Source organism: Schistocerca cancellata, chromosome 2, assembly GCF_023864275.1.
Source record: "Schistocerca cancellata isolate TAMUIC-IGC-003103 chromosome 2, iqSchCanc2.1, whole genome shotgun sequence".
Lineage (NCBI taxonomy): Eukaryota > Metazoa > Arthropoda > Insecta > Orthoptera > Acrididae > Schistocerca > Schistocerca cancellata.
In genome coordinates this window covers 1,050,339,666-1,050,362,027 of record NC_064627.1, presented here as the reverse complement: position 1 = coordinate 1,050,362,027, position 22,362 = coordinate 1,050,339,666, and the positions used below count along the sequence as shown (strand labels likewise).

General features: G+C 47.1%; 1 protein-coding gene across 1 annotated transcript in view; it reads right to left on the bottom strand.

Annotated features, from left to right (window-relative positions):
• LOC126160939 (juvenile hormone acid O-methyltransferase-like) overlaps positions 1 to 22,362 on the bottom strand; it is a 58,589-nt gene that overhangs the window by 26,398 nt on the left and 9,829 nt on the right. Inside the window, exon 2 of the mRNA XM_049916941.1 lies at positions 9,271 to 9,488. Within this exon, the coding sequence (XP_049772898.1) occupies positions 9,271 to 9,488 (218 nt within the window). The remainder of the gene's footprint in view (positions 1 to 9,270; positions 9,489 to 22,362) is intronic.

The window sequence follows — 22,362 nt, the reverse complement described above, 5'->3', positions numbered from 1 at the left end:
AGATGGCTAGCATAACGACTCAGAAGGACAGCTCGCCGATTGGACAGCGGAGGTTCAGCAGTCTCAGCATAAAGGCTTTCCACAGAGCTGGTGTAAAAAGCTACAGACACTATACGTAATCCACGGTGGTGGATAGAGTCGAGACGCCGAAGAATAGACGGCCGAGCAGAGGACTAAACTATGCTTCCATAGTCCAATTTCGAGCGCACTAAGACGCGAAAGAGACGGAGAAGGACCACTCGGTTTGCTCCCCAGGAGGTACCATTCAGGACACGGAGGATGTTGAGGGATCGCAGACAGCGAGCCGAAAGATAGGAAACGTGGGAGGACCAGCACAGTTTTCTGTCAAACATGAGACCCAAGAATTTAGCGACGTCCGAAAACGGAAGGTTGACAGGTCCTAGATGTAAGGAAGGTGGAAGAAACTCCGTGCGACGCCAACATTTAACACAAACGGTCTTACTGGGAGAAAAGCGGAAGCCGGTTTCGATGCTCCAAGAGTGGAGGCGATCGAGACATCCTTGAAGACGTCGTTCAAGAAGGCTGGTCCGTTGAGAGCTGTAGTAGATCGCAAAATCGTCCACAAAGAGGGAGCCCGAGACATCAGGAAGGAGACAGTCCATAATTGGATTTATGGCAATGACAAACAGTACAACACTTAGCACGGAGCCCTGGGGTACCCCGTTTTCTTGGGAGAAAGTACGGGAGAGAGTAGTGTGCATCCGCACTCTAAACATGCGCTCTGCCACAAATTGGCGAAGAAAAAGGGGCAGCCGACCTCGAAAGCCCCAAGAGACAGTGTGCGGAGGATGCCTGTCCAACAGGTATCGTATGCTCTCTCAAGATAAAAAAATATTGCTACTGTTTGGCGTTTCCGGAGAAAATTGTTCAGGATATAAGTGGAGAGAGCAACAAGATGGTCAACTGCAGAACGATGCTTTCGGAAACCGCATCGGGTAGGTGTTAAAAGACTGAGGGACTCCAGCCACCAAGCTAAACGGCATTTCACCATACGCTCCAAAACCTTACAGACACTCCTAGTGAGAGAAATGGGGCGATAGCTAGTGAGGAGATGTTTGTCCTTTCCAGGTTTCGGAACAGGAACGACGATATCTTCCCGCCATCGCCTGGGAAAAGTACTGTCGGTCCAAATTCAATTATAAAGGCGAAGGAGGTAAAGCAGACTGGTATGATAAATGCAGCAACATTTGGATGTGGATACCATCCGGTCCTGGGGCGGAGGAGCGAGAAGAAGAGAGTGCATGTTGGAGTTCCCGCATGGAGAAAACAGTATTATAGCTTTCGCGATTTTGAGAAGAGAAAGCAAGAGGTCGCACTTCCGCTGCACGTTTCTTCGGGAGAAACGCTGGCGGGTAATTTGAAGAGCTCGAAATCTCAGCAAAGTGTTGACCCAATGAGTTAGAAACTGCGACGGGGTCCACTAATGTATCATGTGCGACAGTGAGCCCAGAGACCGGGGAGAAACTAGGCGCGCCAGATAACCGTCGAATCCGACTCCAAACTTCCGAGGAGGGAGTGAAGGTGTTAAATGAGCTAGTAAAGAAGTCCCAGCTTGCCTTCTTGCTACCGCGGATGACATGACGGCATCGCGCACGGAACTGCTTATAGCGGATACAGTTGGCCAAAGTAGGATGGTGGCGGAAAACGCGAAGAGCACGTCGCCGCTCATGTATTGCGTCACGGCATGCCTCGTTCCACCAAGGAACTGGGGGACGCCGGGGCAATTCGGAGGTGCGTGGTATTGAACGTTCCGCAGCTGTAAGAATAACGTCTGTAATATGTGTAACCTCATCGTCGACGCTAGGAAAGTGACGGTCATCGAATGTCGCTAGAGACGAAAAAAGTGTCCAGTCGGCTTGGGCAAACTTCCAGCGTCGCGGGCGCATATATGGCAGTTTTGGCTGCAATCTAAGGACACATGGAAAGTAGTCACTCGAGTGTGTATCAGCAAGGGCGAACCATTGGAAGCGCCGAGCTAGCGGAACAGTGCCGACCGCAAGGTCCAAATGAGAGAAATTTGTCGTGGAGGCAGACAAAAATGTAGGGTCCCCAGTGTTGAGGCAAACTAGATCCGCTTGGTGGAAGACGTCTATCAATAGTGAGCCACGCGAACAAGGATGTGGAGATCCCCAAAGCGGATGGTGGGCATTGAAGTCCCCAACCAGCAAACAGGGGGTGGAAGCTGACCAAGAAGATGAAGGAGATCAGCTCGTGCCATTGGTGTGGACAATGGAATGTATACAGTACAAAGAGAGAAGGTGTATCCAGAAAGAGAAAGACGGACAGCGACAGCTTGGAAGGAAGTGTTAAAGGGGACTGGGTGATAATGGAGAGTATCATGGACAAGAATCATGAGTCCTCCATGTGCTGGAGTGTCTTCAACAGAGGGGAGATCAAATCGGACTGACTGAAAATGGGGGAGAACAAAGCGGTCGGGGGGACGCAGCTTTGTTTCCTGAAGACAGAAGGTGACCGGCGAGTAGGATCGTAAGAGGATCGACAATTCATCCCAATTGGCTCGAATGCCGCGGATATTCCAGTGGACAATAGACATAGGGTGAACAGAAAATGGAACAATGTGACCAAGGGTGCCGTCAACTCAACGACTGTTCAGAGCTTGCGACCGACAGCGTGGAACGGCATTCAGCCGAAGGTAGAAGATCCTGATCCATAGGTTGTTCAGGAGCAGCTCCTGCCACCAGCGATCGGCCGGTTGATCGGCCGCCAGCAGTGCGCCTCGGCGACACAGAAGACTGCCGAGGGCGGTACCGCCAGGTGGTGCTGTAGACGAGACACGTCGTGGCGGAGGAGGAGAGGAACTGGGTTTCTTATTAGCCTTCTTGGAAACAGGATGTTTAGATGAAGGCGGAACCGATGGTTGTGAAGTTGGGGTACGTAAAAAATCTTCACGAGAAGGCTCTTTATTGGAAGTCTTGGTGTCTGACTTTTGGGATCGAGATTTAGCAGAACCAGATGAAGGGTGAGCCATAGAGTGAGCAGGCGAACGTGGGGAGGTTGAACGGGCGATCTTTGCGCTGGCCGATCTGACGACTGTGGCACTGCAGGTGAGGTCACAAATCTGCATGGCCACCTCCTTCGTTGGTCGAGGAGAGGCAAGGACAGTGCTGTATTTACCTGTGTGAGGCACAGTGGGCTTTCGACTGGCGAATAACTTTCGAGCAGCAAAGGTCGACACCTTTTCCTTCACTCTGATTTCCTGAATAAGTCGTTCGTCTTTAAAAATGGGGAAATCTCTAGAGGAAGCAGCGTGGTCACCCATACAGTTGATGCAACGAGGGGATGGAGGTGGACAAGCACCCTCATGGGCATCCATGCCACACGTGACACATTTGGCCGTATTGGAACAGGACTGGCTGGTGTGACTGAACCGCTGACACCGATAGCAACGCGTAGGGTTTGGGATGTAAGGGCGAACGGAAATTATCTCATAGCCCGCTTTTATGTTCGATGGGAGTTGAACTCTGTCAAATGTCAAGAAGACAGTATGGGTTGGAATGATGTTCGTGTCAACCCTTTTCATGACTATGAACAGCCGTTACGCCCTGGTCAGACAGGTAGAATTGAATTTCCTCGTTGGACAATCCGTCGAGGGAGCGTGTATAAACGACCCCACATGAGGAATTTAAAATGTGGTGCGCTTCCACCTGGACAGGGAAGGTGTGTAGCAGTGAAGTAAGCAGCAATTTTTGTGCCTGGAGGGCACTGACTGTTTCTAACAACAAGGTGCCATTTCGTAATCTGGAACAAGACTTTACAGGACCGGCAATTGCGTCGACACCTTTCTGAATAATGAAAGGGTTGACCGTGGAGAAGTCGTGACCTTCGTCAGACCGAGAAACAAGGAACTGTGGCAACGATGGAAGGACTGTCTGTGGCTGAGACTCATTGAACTTATGCTTGTGAGCTGACATAGTAGAAGATGAGGAAACCATTGCGAAAGTACCCCTATGATTACTGGCGTCTCAGATGGCGCGCTCCTTCCTTGTGGGGGCCCTCTCTGAGGGCACTCCCACCTTAGGTGATTGTTCACACCTCAGGTCACACCTCCCGAGAAACGGACAGAGGGACCAATCGGCACTTTCGGAAGGTATCAGTTCGGTTAATCACCCCTCCCTGGGCCTGGCCATTACCAGGGGGTACGTACGTGTCCTACCTGTCTACCCGGGGTGGGGAATTACGCGTTACCCCATCACCGGCTACACATGGAAATGCATGGGTTGGCCTTCAGACACGCACAGGGAGGAAAAAAATGAAAGGGAAAAACAAAGGGAAAGGAAAGAAGAGGTCTCAAACGCTGCAACGGAAAAAAGGGGAAAGACAAGAGGTAAGGAAAAGAGAAGTACAAACGAAGGACTAAGACTTGCAAGCAGAGAAAGCGAAGAATGTGTTACATTTTCGAGGATCCGTCTCCGGACATAGGCACAAAACATACTCCCAGAGGGGGAGAAAGGGAAGGAAAGAGGGGGAGGTGAGTGGTGGGGGGGGGCGAAGATGGGGGATGGGGAAGGATGCAGAAAGGGAAGGTATGCAGCCCAGAAAGGAAGGAGGGCCACATTAGCTTGAGGCCCCGTGCTTGCAACACACGTATCCACAAAAGAGTTGTGGACCTCCTGGGGGGATCCTTCTCAACTGCCTTGCGCCATCTTGGAACCAGCGCCTGTATACCCACATGGTAAAATTCAGGACCAATCTGTTGGAGCCACTGTTTGGCAGCATGCACAATGAAGTCCATCTTCAAACCTTGTTCCACGAAGGGAGTCTCTCAGTTTCCCCAAAGAGATGACAGTCACATGGAGCCCAGTCAGGACTGTAAGGTGGGTGTTTCAGTGTTGTCCATCCGAGTTTTGTAATCGCTTCCATGGTTTTTCTGACTGACATGTGGCCGTGCATTGTCGTGCAACAGCAAAACGTCCTGCTTTTGCCGATGTGTTCGAACAGGACTCAGTCGAGCTTGACGTTTCTTTAGTGTCGTCACATATTCATCAGAATTTATGGTTATTTTTCTATCAAAAACAGTCTTGATTACAATTTATTTATTACGGAGACCAGTTTCGACCACTACTGTGGTCATCTTCAGACCAATGAGTAAGTACCACCTCCTGCTGGAGAATCACTACTAAGTGATAGTAAATATTTGTAACACATTAATCACTGTCACTCCCATAATGTATTCAAAAGTGAAGAATTTATGGTGGTTCCACTTAGCATGATGTCCACAAATAAGAGTCCTTTAGAATCTAAAAACACCTTTGCCATAACTTTTTCATCAGAAGGTGTGGTATTGATTTTTTTTCTTGGATGAATTTGCATGATGCCTCTCCAGTAGTAACTCTTCGTCTCTGGTGAAAAATGATGGAGCCATGTTTCATCACCTGTCACAATTCTTCCAAGAAATTCATCCCCATCATTCTCGTACTTTTCCAAAAGTTCGCTGCATACCATTTTTCTTGTTTCTTTGTTAGCCACTGTCAACATCCTGGGAACCCACCTGGCACAAACCTTTAACGCCAACACTTTCAGTATTCTGAAACACTTCCTTCCCCTATCCCAACGTAGCGTGACAACTCGTTCACTGTGATGCGTCTGTCAGCAGTCACCAATTCGTTAACACTCTGCACATTATCTGGAGTGTGTGCAGTACGAGGCCTGCCGCTGCGAGGACAATCTTCAATATTGCAGAGCCCGCTTTCAGCATATAACCTGCTTCCCCACCGACTAACTGTACTGCGATCGGCAGCAGCATCTCCATACACCTTGTTCAACCTCTTGTCGATGTTTCCCACAGTCTCGTTTCCACAGCACGGGAATTCTATGATAGCACGTTGCCTGTGACAAACGTCAAGTGTAGCAGCCATCTTGAAGGCATGCTGTGACGGCGCCACTCACGGGAACAGGTTGAACTAAGTTTGAAAACAAGCGGGAAGGATGTACGAGTCTACACAATGTAAAACTCACACACGCAAAATGAAAACTGTATTTTTGCAAAACTAATGAACATTTCTTTTGGAGTGACCCTCATATGTTAAGTCACAGACGTTCTGAGTACTAGCAATGTGATCTTTGGTTGTCAGTAGTACTGTCGTTTCATTACGAGTTTCACGAGTTTTGCTATCGACTGTTGTGTGCATTCTGTATATTTAGACTTATGTGCCTCTTGAGTCTGCAATGTTATTTGTTTGTGTGCATTTTCAGCAACACTGAATTATCTTCAGAACCACTTCAATTTCTTAGTTTAACGTTTCTGACCCATGAATTATGTACAACTCATTGGCTTGTATAAAAATACGAAACACTAATTTCTCGCTATTTCACATTTTTATCCACATGAGATACACACGATTAATATGATTAAAAGAAATGACAACACACTAACTTTTGTTATGGTTAGATTCCTTCATTCAGATATTCGTTATGTTCGTGAAACACACAACATGCCATATTCTTTGGATTGCAGCTTAATAATTATTTCACGTTTCTCTGCACACAATTTATGCTCGATTCATCGGACTTAAAAAATGAGTACAAGCTTTTTTTACTTTCATTATGATTCCTTCGTTCATTCAGACATTCATTATGTTCATGAAACACACTATAACATCCTAAATTCTTGGGATCACAGCTTAATTCAACTGGGATAAGCATACCACACAATTCCTGTCACTTCGTTTGTACACATTGACGTTATCGGTACAACTGCAAAGATCGAATACGTACTCATGCAGTCGATTAAGGTTCTTTACTTCACGATGACGTAGTGTCACGTCACTATGACATAGGGTCCTCCTCACCTAGCGTGAGGTGAATGCTACCCCTGCGCTGCATTCTAAAGTTCACAACTTTCGAGCGGTATCGAGTTTCCGCTACACAAGGTCAAGTCGTTAACGTTTATTAGGACCAGTTTAACATCACTTACGTCACACTAAGATCATTTACAATCATTGTGTTACAAAATTATCATTAATGGTTAGTTTAGTTCAGGTCTCGTTTCTTTTATTAGGCATTTTTACTCATATTGCACTGTTACATGTTCGCGGGTGTAATTTTTAATGTTCGGAATTTTACTTACGAGACGAACACGGCAAGGGCCATCACCTGATTTCCCACGAACTTCATTCAGTGGAAGAGGAGTCAAAATAAGCGAACACGTGTCTCGGCTCATCCATTGATACTGTACCGTTTCTGGAAAAAAGGTCAATGTTTTCGAGGTATTTTGGAGGTACCGTATGTGCCTTTTACCACGTGATATCCTCAGAAGATATGGTGACTCAGTGATTAGCGTCGCAGCATCTTAATTTTGCTCCCTGGCTTCGAAACCTCATTGTTTTTATTTATTTTATTTGTATTTTTTTCATTTATCTACCCATGTCCGCAGATGCTTACTTCATGAATGATTCTTATTAAATTCGGGGGATAAAAGGGAGTTACATTAATTGTGAAACTAGAACAGGATTTCAGAGTCACATTTATCATGCATGTGTGTATGGCGTGTTGAGGAGTACAATTCTTTGTAAATTCTCATATTCTGATATTTCATTCTCATATAAATTCTTATTTTTAATTCATATTTTATTGATATGTTTTTTCTTGAGGAAGATGTGGTGCATTCCTTTGGATGATACCGATAGTAGAAACATTCGAAAAACATATTTCGCGCACCAAGAGCATTGCGCGAAGGCAGGTTTGCCGCAGTGACATTTTTTCGTATGAATCTCACTGAGGAAAGAAACGTCATTAGCGCTGGTGAGGATTTCACGCGTTTGCTGTAATTCCGCGCAAACCACGCATAACGAATCATTATTCCGAAAACTGGTGCTTACAATTTAGTATGAATCAAGATACACTGCAGGAATTTCACCGAAAACAGTTTCAAATAATTTCATTTTTTAAAATTCATTTATGCGACATACAATTGGTAGGTAAATAAGAACAGCGTAATAACTATGCACACTGGAAAAGATTCGTGTAGTAGTCTCCTACAGAGATGGGTATATAAATGAAAAAAAAGTAATAAGCGTGTTTCGATCACAGTTTGCAAAATTTAGAAGCGCGACGGTAACTACTGTGCCACTATTTCGTCTGAGGATGCCAGGCGGGAAGTACTTTTAACATACCTCGAAAACTTCGTCTTTTTTATCTACAGATAAGCCGAGACACGAGTTTTCTTATTTTGAGCTCTCTTCTCCTGAGCGAAGTCACTGGAAATGAGATTTTAGCACTTCGCCTCGTTAGCTTAGGTTTGTAAATTTGCACGGCATTTTTAACAAGCGTTATGAGCATTTATTCTTTCAAAGCTTAGTTTGTAATTTTGTATGCTGGAACTGCAGGAGACTCACTGTGACACACATTGTAGCACTGTTCACAAATGCAAAATACAGAGTTTCGCTTCCTTATTTTTGTAAGTCTTTTGCTGAAAGTTAACTGGAATGCATTTACACTATTTCAAAAAACACACACACACACACACACACACACACACACACAGACACACACACACACACACACACACACACACACAGAGACACACACACACACACACACACACACACACACACACACAGAGACACACACACACACACACACACACACACACACACACAGAGACACACACACACACACACAGAGACACACACACACACACACACACACACACACACACACACACACACACACACACACAGAGACACACACACACACACACACACAGACAGAGACACACACACACACACACACACACACACACAGAGACACACACACACACACACAGACAGAGACACACACACACACACACACACACACACACACACACACAGAGACACACACACACACACACACACAGAGACACACACACACACACACACACAGACACACACACAGACACACACACACACACACACACAGACACACACACACACAGACACACACACACACAGACACACACACACACAGACACACACACACACAGACACACACACACAGACACACACACACAGACACACACACACACACACACACACACACACACACAGACACACACACACACACACCACACAGACACAGACACACACACACACACACACACACACACACACACAGACACACACACACACAGACACAGAGAGAGAGAGAGAGAGAGAGAGAGAGAGAGAGAGAGAATGCAAACAGTTACGTTACATACGACTGGAAACTTTATAATCTTTGTTATGTCCACTCAGCTGGTAGCCTGCTTGCCTGATGTTGCAGACGCGGTGCAGCAGCAGGAAGGAGAAGACGATGCCGAAGGGCGCACACCGCCAGAGCAGGCTCAGCTCCACCTCGAAGCTGTCGGCGTCGAACAGCTCGTAGCAGACGCCGGCGCGCGAGTTGCGGAGGCGGGCGTGCTGCACGAAGCCCGGGTGCGCGTCCGCCCCCACCAGCAGCACGCGCTCCGGCAGTCGCGGCGCCAGCACCTGCCACAGGGGGGAGGCAGAGGGTTCACACAGACACTCTGTCGACAGTTCCACTCTGCAATAGCTCGTGGAAAGAACCGAGACCTAAGCCTCCCCGATTTTTTCCTATTTTATTGCAATGGTCATTTCCCCCTGGGCAGGTTGTAGTCAATAAGATTATCGCGTTCGGAGGAGATAGTGACAAACTAGGTGGAAAGAAGTGCAATTAAAAACAGGCTTCGGTTTAGTGGTCGTCACTTCAACTCGCATATCTGTGACACTATTTCGTGGTAATACAGAATGAGATGTCCTTTGAACTTTCTCGAAGTCCTCCATCAATCCTATCTGGTAAGGTCCCACACTGTGCAGCAATACCCAAGAAGAGGATGGAGAAGCCCAGTGTAGGCAGTCTAGTAGATCTGTAGCACCTGTGTATTCCACCAATGAAACAAAGTCTTCAGTTAGCCTTCACAAAACATTTTCTGAGCTATGTTTCCAATTTCAGCTTTCGTAATTCAATCCCTACGTAATGTTGCGAAACTACCGTACATGAGCAAAGACTACCGTAGTTTCCCCAGTAGCTTTGGTCAGTTACGGCAGTCCCCACGTTACCTGTATGTTGGCTGTGTTGGACACCAGTCTGGTGCTACCTCACAACGATCGCTTTCTTTACAAATTCGATCAGTGTTTTACTACGTTAACCTAAAACTTAAAGTAGTGCCCCATCTAGAAACTCAGTCAGGATATATAAAGGGCTGGGTAACCTACAGCACATTTTTGTTCTACATACTTATCCTCCTGTCTGTTACCTAAACAATGTCTACAGCAATACAACAGTCAACAGTTAATTCATGTTGTATTCAAAAATCGTTGATTCTTAACGTGAAACAGAGGGATGTTGTAAAAACAAAGAAAACAATGCAGATTGTTATATAGCGCTAGAAAACGCAATTTCCTCGACAAAAAGGTAAAATAAACGGATCCAACAGAGCTTCAGTACCTCGAACTTACACAAAACATGTTCCTGTTTTTGAGAGTAACTTTTGCATATATCAATAACAAAATTCTTGCCTTTGATTATGATGAACAACGTTTTACTGAGTACAAAGTGACAATAATTGTACATATTTTTTATGTTTGTGCGTGAAAATTATACTTACAGAAGCATGAAGTACAAATGTATACTCAAAAGTATTTGCTTTGGTCACATAAAAGTGTGAAAGTAACCCAATGAAATAACATTACTTATAAAATGCAATTTATATTCTCTAAGACTATAAAATACGCAATGGACTAACATTGAATCATGTGCAGTTCCAGTTATGTGCAAAACAACCAAAAACGAAAGAAATAGTCGGCTCCCTTCTCTTGCACATTCATTTGTGTTTCTTTCACTACGAATTCTACCAGTAATGCCGATAAGCCTACTATTTACTACGTCATTTATGCAGCGTACCAAAACTACGAAGCTGTACTTTTGGTACAGTGCAGCTCTATCCACAAATACTTTGTTGAAGTTCCGGCTTTTAAAATTCTTATATATCTAGACAGGAAATGTAATGAATGTTTTTAGTAATTATGTGCAGAACCTTACAATTTTCACTGTTTATGACTGTGACAAAACTGGTTGAATCCCACCATCGTATTTTGTATGCACTCCTATTTCAGGTATTAAGGTCTAGACAAAATTTTCGCTGACCTTTACAAAATTCAGATATTAAAGTTTCTACATTCAGTATGTCATACAAATTATCAAAATTTTAGAAAAAGTCCCGTACATAACTTAGAGCATTCAGTTTGTTGTCCTGATTGCAATGAGAATTACTTTCATCAGAAATGGCATTAAAAGTTATTGCAAGTATAAAAATTCTCACCTCTAGCCTTTAGGGATAACTTACGAGTTAACAGATATATGCGGAAGGAAAGTCCACTTTCAAAAGGAAGGTCTAGTTATCCTCAATTCAATAACATTTACATTAGCCCAAACTTAATTAGTTTAAAAGATACTGTTAGTTAAAGACTTCACCTGGTCCAGACTTCCGGTATAATTTATAGGCAAATTACTGTATATATCCGGAATCTGGTGATACACTTTTGATCAACAGATTTTTCTGAAGCCAGTATTGACGAGCAACAAACACCAATTAAAAATTACTAAATTTTGGTAACTAAATTTCAATGTACAAGATTATTCCCATGGTCACAAACCCATGATTCCAAATTGCGTAAGCAAAAATTGTTGCTCGTAATGAATAGCATATAAGCACAATAAAATCAGTGTCTCGTCAGCCAGTGAAAGGCAAACATTCTTCTCTATAAAAAAATGCTTAACAACATACTGGAGCGACGTCTTCAGAAGGCCAACACTCGCGCCGTTTCAGTCTTCATTCTGCTCGGACTGCCCTTAGTATTCATTCTTTCTGCTCGCAGTCTGTTTATTCTGCTCCTAGTTTTCTTTTACTACAGCTTCAGGCTATCTGGTCTGTATTTTAAGCCAGCCTCGAGAACACTCAGTTTAATTCAGGATGAGAGAACATTTTATAATAATGAAGAAGACATAAAAATCCATATTTTCGTTCGAATAATATTTTTGACTACAATAAGGTGACAAAAGTCATGGGACACTTCCTGATATGGTGTCTGGCCTTTTTCTGCCCGGAGTAGTGCAACAAATCTATGTGGCGTGGACTCAAGTCGTTGGAAGTTCCCTGCAGAAACAATCTCTATAGCCTCTATAATTTCGAAAGTGTTGCCAGTGCCGCATTTTTTTTTGCATGAACTGACCTCCCGATTATGTTCCATAAGTGTTCAATGGTTGGCCAAATCATTTTCTCGAATTGTCCCGAATTTTCTTTAAACCAGTCGGGAACAACTGTGGCCTGTCGACGTGACGACGTCGTTTAGGAACATCAAGACCACGAACAGCTGCAGATGGACTGCAAACAGCCGAGTGTAATCAATTCCAGTCTACGATCACTTCAGTTGGAACATAGCTCCCAGTCCACTTAATGTAAACACAACCCACACCATTATGGAGCCAACACCAGTTTGTACGGTGCCTTGTTGACAACTTGCGTCCATGGCTCCGTCGGGTCTGCGCCACGCACTAGCATTACCATCAGCTCTTAGCAACTGAAATCGGGTCTCATTGTACCAGGCCACGGTTTCCAGTCGTGTAGGGTCCAACCGATATGGTCATGAGCCTAGGAGAGGCGCTGCAGGCGATGCCATGCTCTTAGCAAAGGCACTTGCGTCGGTCGCCTGCTGCCATAATCCATAACGCCAAATTTCGTCGCGCTGTCCTAATGGATACTTTCGTCGCACGTTCCACATTGATTTCTGTGGTTATTTCAGACAGTGCTGGTTCTCTGTTAACACTGACAACTCTACGGAAACGCCGCTGCTGTCGGTCGTGTAATTAAGGCCGTCGGCCACTGCCTTGTCCGTGGTGAGAGGTAATGCCTGAAGTTTCTTCTTCTGGGCACACTCTTGATACTATGGGTCTCGGAATATTGAAACCCTTTACGATTTCCGAAATAGAATGTCCCACGCGTCGAGCACCAACTACCATTCCGCTTTCAGAGTCTTAATTCCCGTCGTGCGGTCATAATGACGCCGGAAATCTTTTCACATGAAGCACCTGATTACAAATGACAGTTCCACCAACGCACTGCCCTTTTATACCTTGTGTACGCGATAATATCGCCATCTGTGTACGTATATGTGGCAGTCCCTTGAGTTGTCACCTCAATGCACAGGAACTGCTCTGTGACTATTTTACTTAACTAAGCGTGAGGAATGATATTTAGTCTTTAATGAGAAATTTGTTAACATCGAATATAGATTTAGGTGTCAGGAAGTCGTTTCTGAAAGTATTTGTATGGAGTGTAGCCATGTATGGAAGTGAGACATGGACGATAACTAGTTTGGACAAGAAGAGAATAGAAGCTTTCGAAATGTGGTGCTACAGAAGAATGCTGAAGATAAGGTGGGTAGATCACGTAACTAATGAGGAGGTATTGAATAGGATTGGGGAGAAGAGAAGTTTGTGGCACAACTTGACTAGAAGAAGGGATCGGTTGGTAGGACATGTTCTGAGGCATCGAGGGATCACAAATTTAGCATTGGAGGGCAGCGTGGAGAGTAAAAATCGTAGAGGGAGACCAAGAGATCAATACACTAAGCAGATTCAGAAGGATGTAGGTTGCAGTAGGTACTGGGAGATGAAGAAGCTTGCACAGGATAGAGTAGCATGGAGAGCTGCATCAAACCAGTCTCAGGACTGAAGACCACAACAACAACAACAACAACAACAACAACGAGTGTACTTATAGCAGTGAAAACTATTAAGCTCCACATATGTCCTTACTAAATATCTGTGTGCGAACATTATTATATAGTTAAAGACCTGTTCATTATCGATAGGATCTGAAGGACGTGATTAAAGACTGGTAAACTCCCGATTTTGAACTTGAAAGTAGCTTCAGGCTATTCATTTTAAGGGTAGATGCTACAACAGCATTTTCAGATGGTGATGTAGTGAAAACGCGAAACTACCGAAGGCTTTTATCACAAGCGGTAGCTTTAGTTGCATGACAGGCTGAACTCACACTTTTAACACAATACAGAAATCTCAATTTTCGATTCGTTTCCTTTTTCAGATGCCTTTACTAGAAACTTCATTTCAAAGCAGTTTAAGGGAGTTGGTCTCATGGTATCAGATCTTTCCTCTACATTGTGTGTGACAAAGTGAAACACCCGAAAGGTAAGTCCAATGTTAGTGGTACTTTCTACACGTACACTCCATCGACGGGTATGGAGTTCTCAGTCGGATACAGAGCGACCGACAGACTGCGTTTGTGTTCTTCGTGTTTAGCGTTGCTATCAAGCCTGATAGTGTGTGTCCAGTGATCACTCAAGGATACGGAGATGCGACGTACTCGCGAGACACAGCATTATCAGCAACTGCCAGTTTAAAAGTGGCTTCGTTGGGAATCTCCGTGTGGGGCTGCTGGTAGAATCGTGCAGTATCCAGATTTGTGGGGCGTTCGGGTATGACAGTGGCCTAATGTTGACTTTATGAACCTGATGACAGGAATGTTGTATATTTTCAGTAATGAGTCGTATCATAGTTTAAGTGGAAACATTACAAGTTGGGGTACCACAGAAGTCTTATGGGCAGGCAGTATTCGCTAGCATTGTTTCGTTCGCTGTATTCTAGCTCAGGTTACGTACATCAGATTTTCCGCTTGTATTATTGGTTGGCTGGTTTGGGGTATAAAGGGACCAAACTACGTGGTAATCAGTCCCTTTTTCCGGACGCAAGCAAGGCTCAAGTACAAAAACACCCCACCTGAAAAAAAAACGAATGGAACGAACAAAGAACGGGGAAAACATACACCACAAGGAAAAGTGGAGGAAGGTATTAAACCATGGCGCATATGGTCTGGGCTGGTAGATCACAATAATAAAAGAGGATGAGCCAGCCACTCTGCAACACATTAAAATGTCCACCCCAACAAACACATGTAGGGAAAAGACTAGCACCACGACAAACAAATGCAAAGAAAGTGCGATAGAGTTTAAAATGGCAGCCTCTGAGGGAAGGCTAAATGCTCACCTCTAGATGGTACGATAAAAACGCCCCTCACGAAGAAAACGTCTAAATCTGCTGTTGAGGCATTGTCGCCCATCAGCGAAGGTAGGGTGCGGGGAAGGTTAAAAGTGGGCAGTCCAGCAAAATGTGGACGACAGTCATATGTGAGCCACAGTGACAACGAGGTGGGTCCTCGCGAAGGAGGAAGTAGCCATGTGCTAGGCATGTATGGCCAATGCAGACCCGGCAGAGAACCACAGGGTCACTGCAAGAGGCCCGCATGGAGGTCTTCCACACAAGGCATGCAGTTTGTTGTGCGTACTGAGATTATGCCATTCCGTCTCCAAAAGCTGAAAAACCTTGCGGTGTAATAATGATCGCAGGTCAGTTACAGCGATGCTGATTTCCCGAAGCGGTTTCGGTGTAACGTGTTTGGCCAGCCTGTCAGCAAGTTCATTTCCTGTGATAGCGACGTGGCCTGCAGTCCACACAAACATTACTGAACGACAGGACCTTACAAGGGCATAGATGGACTCTTGAATGGACACTACCAAAGGATCGCGAGGGTAGCACTGCTCGATAGCTTGTAGGCTGCTCAAGGAGTCAGTACACAGAAGAAACAACTCCCCTGGGCATGAACCGATGTGCTCATGAGCACGAGATATAGCCACCAGCTAGGTAGTGGAAACATGCAGCCATCGGGCAAGGAATTGCTGTTCAATATGTGCTCCATGGACTTACGCGAAGCCAACGTGATCATCAGCCATGGAGCAGTCGGTGTAAACCACTTCATGGCCTCAGTACATGTCAAGAATCGAGAGGAAGTTACAGCAGAGAACCGCGGGGTTAACTGAGTCCTTAGGGCCATAGATCCAGGCAAAGCCGCGGTGTAAAAGTGTACATCATGGAGGTGTACGTGAATGGACCTCAAGTATGGGTGGTAAAGGCAAGGACTCTAGTTCGGAAAGAAGGGATCGGACACACACTGCAATTGGAAGCCCTGACCTGGGCAGCCGATGCGGGAGATGAACCGCCGTTGGTGGGAAAAAGAGACGGTAATTCGGACGCTCAGGGGAACTACGAACGTGTGCAACTTAACTGGCGAGCAGGTGTGCACTCCTAACCTTCAATGGAGGGACTCCAGCCTCGTCCTAAAAGTTCTTGTCGCTAGGCGGATACCATACTGGTGCACTGGGTCGCGTAAATGCAACGCTGAGGGCGCAGCCTAACCATAAACAAGACTCCCATAGTCAAAGCGGGATTGAACAAGGGCTCTGTAGAGCTGCAGTAGCGTATAGTGATGTGCACCCCAGTTGGTGTTGCTGAGGCAGTGCAGGGCACTGAGGTGCTGCCAGCACTTCCGCTTTAGCTGACGAAGGTTAGGAAGTCAAGTCAATCTGGCCAAACTGGCGTCGAAGACCAGTCCTAAAAATCGATATGACTGCACTACAGTGAGGGGATCGTCATTAAAGTAAAGCTCTGGTTCTGGATGAACGGTACGACGCCGACAGAAGTGCATAACACTCTAATTTGAGGCCGAAAACTGGAAACCGTGGGCTAGAGCCCATGACTGCGCCTTGTGGATGGATCCCTGTAGGCGCCGCCCAGCAACACCAGTACTGGTGGAGCAGTACAGAATGCAGAAGTCCTCTGCGTACAGAGAAGGTGAGACAACCCTACAGCTGCTGATAGACCATTCATGTCCACTACAAATAGAGATACACCAATACAGAGCCGTGTGGGACCCCATTCTCCTGGATGTGAAGGGAACTGTGGGAGGCACGAATTTGGAAACACCAAGTATGAAGTGACAGAAAATTTTGGGTTATAATCGGGAGCAGGCTTTTTTTTGGGGGGGGTGTTAGGGCACTCAACTACTGAGGTCATTAGCGCTCAGTCACAAATGTAAGTGCACATATAGTCTGGTGAAACTCAAGGGGGGGACAACAGAAAGCTCTTACAAAGACGCAGATAAAATAATTAAAAGAGATGTCTTTGGACAAGTACGTCAAAGTAATAAAACGAAGAACACGAGCAGCTGCTCGAGCGCCATCAGCTAAAATTTCCTGTAAAGTAGATGGCAGAGAAAGGACAACACGAGATTGATTAAAACGGGGACACGGCAGTAAAACATGGCGCACTGTCAATGCATGACCACAAGGGCACTGCGGGGCAGGTTCACCGGATAGCAGGTAATGGTGGCTAATGTGGTGTCACCGCCAGACACCACACTTGCTAGGTGGTAGCCTTTAAATCGGCCGCGGTCCGTTAGTATACGTCGGACCCGCGTGGCGCCACTATCAGTGATTGCAGACCGAGCGCCGCCACACGGCAGGTCTAGAGAGACCTACTAGCACTCGCCCCAGTGGTACAACCGACTTTGCTAGCGATGGTTCACTGACAAAATACGCTGTCATTTGCCGAGACGATAGTTAGCATAGCCTTCAGCTACGTCATTTGCTACGACCTAGCAAGGCGCCATTACCAGTTACTATTGATGCTGTAAAACATGTACCGTCAAGAGCGACGTTCACCATTTATGGATTAAAGTTCATTATTCCAGCTTCAACGTCCGTTTTTTCTAAAGTCTAATTTCCTTGTCCTGTTCCAGACCTCACGCCAGCCTGCGTGAGCTAAAACGCGTGCCTTTCGGCTTCCTCTAGTAGTACCGGGTTGGCTCTCTTGCGAACCCACAACAGCTAAACCGACAATGCCCAATCCGCAACCTGGCCAAAAGGACCTCTCGCCGAGATGGTCGGGAGGAGGTTGTCCAAGCTGTTGGGAACAGTTTTATGGCCCGGAGCTTATTTTCTTGAAGTGACGACCAAGTATCCCACCATAATGTCACAAGCCTCTTACAAACAACCCCACTAATGTCAGACGATGGGACACACAGGGAGGCTGGCCGAGGCAGGAGGACTGCAGCCTTGGCCACAGCATCAGCAGCCTCATTCCCAGGCACTCCTAAATGGCCTGGAACCCACATAAAGCAAACAGGAGAGCCATCATAAGCAAAAGAATGGAGGGATTGCTGGATCCGTTGCACCAAGGGATGGACCGGATATGGAGCTCCAAGGCTCTGAAGAGCACTGAGTGAATCAGAGCAGAGTACATACGAGGAATGGCGGTGGCGGCAGGCATACTGAACGGCCTGATGGAGAGCAAAAAGCTCGGCCGTAAAGCTGGAACATTGGTCGAGGAGCCGGTATTTAAAGGTGACAGCCCCGACGACAAAGGCACAGCCGACACCATCGTCAGTTTTGGAGCCATCAGTGTAAATAAAGGTGTGACTGGCAAGTCGTGCACGAAGTTCGACAAACCGTGAGCAATACACTGCAGCCGGAGAACCCTCCTTCGGGAGCGAGCTTAGGTCGAGATAAACATGAACCGGATCCTGGAGCCAAGATGGTGTCGGGCTCTCACCCTCTCTGAAGGTGGTAGGGAGGGCAAAATCCACTTGTCGAAGCAGGCGACGAAAGTGGACTCCAGGGGGCAGCAGGGCAGACACATACAACCCATACTGACGGTCGAGAGAATCGGCGAAGAAGGACTGATAAGAGGGGTGGTTGGGCATTGACAACAGCCGGCAGGCATACCAACAAAGCAGTATGTCGTGCTGGTAGGTCAATGGTAATTCGGCAGCTTCAGCATAAAGACTCTCGACGGGACTAGTGTAGAAAGCTCCGGTCACAAGACGTAACCCCCTATGGTGGAAGGAGTTGAGATGGCGTAAGAGGGATGGCCGAGCAGACGAGTAGACGAGGCTCCCATAATGCAGCTTTGATCGAACTATGGACCGATACAAGCGAAGCAGGACAGTGCGATCCGCTCCCCAAGATGAACCACTAAGAACTCTGAGGACATTAAGGGAACGTGTACAACGAGCAGCCAAATAAGAGACGTGCGGAGACCAACAAAGTTTCCAGTCCAGTGTGAGCCTTAAAAACTTCGTTGTCTCCACAAATGGGAGAACAACGGGAGCAAGATGTAAGGATGGTGGAAGGAATGCTTTATATCGCCAAAACCATCTTCTCTTCAGAGAACTGGAAGTCATTAGCCACACTCCATGAGTATAGGCTGTCAAGACAATGCTGAAGGCAGCGCTCCAGGAGGCATGTTCTCTGGCCACTGCAGTAGATCGCGAAGTCATCGACGAAAAGAGAGCCTGAGACGTTAGGTGGAATGCAATCCATAATTGGACTGATCGCTATGGAAAAAAGGGCTTTGCTCAAAACGGAGTCCTGAGGCATTCCGTTCTCCTGGAGGAAGACGTCGGACAATACGGAACCCACACGTACCCTAAACTTTCGATCTGTTAAAAAATGAATCCAGAAAAAGGGGCAGGCGACCACGTAGGCCCCAACTGTGCATAGTGCGGAGGATACCTCCTCTCCAACAGGTATCGTAAGCCTTCTCCAAATCAAAGAACAAGCTACCGTTGGCGCTTTCGCAAAAAGTTTTTCATGATGAACGTCAACAAGGTCACAAGGCGGTCAACAGCGGAGCGGCGTCGACGAAAGCCGCATTGAACATTGGTAAGTAGCCATCGAGATTCAAGAATCCAAACCAAACGAGCGTTAACCATGCACTCCATCACCTTACAGACACAGCTCTTAAGAGAAATGGGGCGGTAGCTAGAAGGAAGGTGTCTATCCTTCCCGGGTTTGGATATGGGAACAACGATGGCCTCACACCAACGCATGGGGACCTGACCTTCAGTCCAGATGCGATTATAGGTACGAAGAAGAAAGCATTTGCCTGCCGGAGAAAGGTGTGTCAGCATCTGAACGTGAATGTCATCTGGCCGTGGAGCAGAGGACCGGACAGTGCAAGTGCACAGTCGAGTTCCCGCATGGTAAAGGGGGCATTATAATCTTCCAGATTCAGTTAGTGGAAAGAAGGTCGCCGAGCCTCTTCTGCCTCTTTTCTGGGAAGGAAGGCAGGGTGGTAATGGGCGGAGCTTGAAACCTCCTTGAAAAAGCGGCCGAAGGCGTTGGAGACATCCACAGGGTCCACAAGTACCTCTCTACCTGAAGTCAGGCCAGGTATCGAGGAGTGGGCCTTAATGCCCGACAGCCGGCGCAGGCCACCCCAGACGACAGAAGAGGGAGTAAAACTGTTAAACGAGCTTGTGAACGAGGCTCAACAAGCTTTTTGCTGTCTTTGATGACTCGACATTGCGCTCGGAGTCGTTTGTAATCAATACAATTCGCCAGCGTAGGATGGCGGCGAAAGGTGCGTAAAGCACGTCGTCGAGCACGGATAGCGTCTCTGCAAGCCTCATTCCACCAGGGGACTGAAACGCGACGTGAAGAAGAGGTGGTATGAGGAATGGAACGTTCGGCAGCATTGATGATAACAGCTGTGAGGTATTCAACCTGTCACAGCTGAGAAAATCTTGGTCCAGGAAGGTCGCCAGGGAGGAGTAAAGTCCCCAGTCAGCTTTCGTTCCAGCTCGAGGGATGTGGGGATGGGGTGTGGTGCAGGAGACGAATGACACAGGGGAAATGGTCGCTCGAATATGTGTCAGAAAGGACATACCACTCAAACCGACAGGCAAGAGTGGTAGAACAGATCGAGAGGTCCAAGTGGGAGTAGGTATGAGTAGAGTCCGAGAGGAAAGTTGAGGCGCCAGTATTGAGGCAGACAGGATTGAGATGGTTGAAAACATCCACCAAGAGGGAGCCTCTCTGACAGGATGCAGGAGAACCCCAAAGGGGATGATGGGCATTGAAGTCGCCAAACAATAAAAACTGAGGAGGAACCTGAGCAATGAGGTGCATCATGTCAGCCCGACTAACTGTGGATGACGATGGAGTGTAGACAGTACAAACAGAAAAAGTAAAGGCAGAAAGAGTAATACGGACAGCTATTGCTTGGAGTGGAGTGGTCAGTGGGATGGTAATAGCCATCCCGAACGAGCAACATGACCCGACCATGAGCTGGAAATCCGTCCACAGGGGTTGGGTCAGATCGCTCAGAGGTATAGTGGGTAAAAGCAAAAAGGTCAGTTGGGCGTAACTTTGTTTCCTGGAGACAAATGATGAGCAGACAGTGCAGGTGGAGGAGCAGTTTTAATTCCTCCTGATTGGATCAAATACCTCATGTTCCAATATAACAGAGCCATCGCGAATCAGAGAAAGGGAACGGCATGGGTGAAGGGCTGGTCACCTCGACGGCCACGGAGGGCCAGTTTCGAGGGAACATCGCTACAACCATCGGGAGGCGGATCCTGTTCCATCGAGTCGTCGCCAGCTGCAGCCACATTCCTGGGTTGTGCAGGAGTGACTGATCGTCCGCCGACGACAGGCCAGCTGAGCGCCTGGCAGCAGAGCGTCCCGGCGAAACTGATGATGGCCGGGAGCAGTGACCGTCGGATGGAGCATCAGATGAAACGCGCTGGGGTGGAGAAGGGGATAAATAGTTCTTCTTTGAGGCCTTCTTGGAAGAGCGATGAGTCACAGGGATGGTGGGCTGTGGGGGAAAGTCCTCACACTCAGGGTGCTTTTTGGAGCGCCAGACCTGGGAAGCCGGGGTCCATAACGTTTCCCTGATGGACGCCTGAGAAGAGGATCGCTTCTCAGGTGGTGGAGGAGGAGGAGGAGGAGAAGGAGGAGGAGGAGGAGGAGGAGGAGGAGGAGGAGGGCCCTGGGGCAGAGGGGGCAGGGGCCACGAGGGAGGAGGTTGTGGAAGGGAGAGATTTGGGAGGCAGAGGCATAGACCCCGGATGGGGTGAGGAGTTGGAGGGGGGGGGACAGGATAGGGGTGAGGATACTGCAAAAGGAGTGGACATGACCGAAGAAAACGACGTTGTCAACATCACGGGATGGAGGTGATCATATTGCTTCCTGGCCTCAGAATAAGACAGATGGTCCAAGGTTTTCAATTCTTGTATCTTCTTCTCCTTCTGATATGCAGGGCAGTCAAAAGATCTAGGCGAGTGGAGGCCAGGACAAATGGTGCACCTAGGTGGTGAGGTGCATGTATGTCCCTCATGCAGAGGACGTCCACAATCGCCACAAAGGGGTTCAGCTTCACACCGTGACGACATGTGCCCGAAGCGCAAATATCGAAAGTATCGCATAGGAGGTGTGATGTAAGGTCGCACATCACACTGGTAGCACATAACCTTTACCTTCTCCGGGACAACGTCCCCCTCGAGAGGGAGGATAAAGGCCCCAGTGTCGACGCAATGGTCTTTGGGGCCGCAGTGGAGTCGCCGGACGAAATGCACTCCACGGCGCTCCAGGTTGGCCCTGAGCTCCTCATCAGATTGCAGCAGGAGGTCCCAATGGAAAA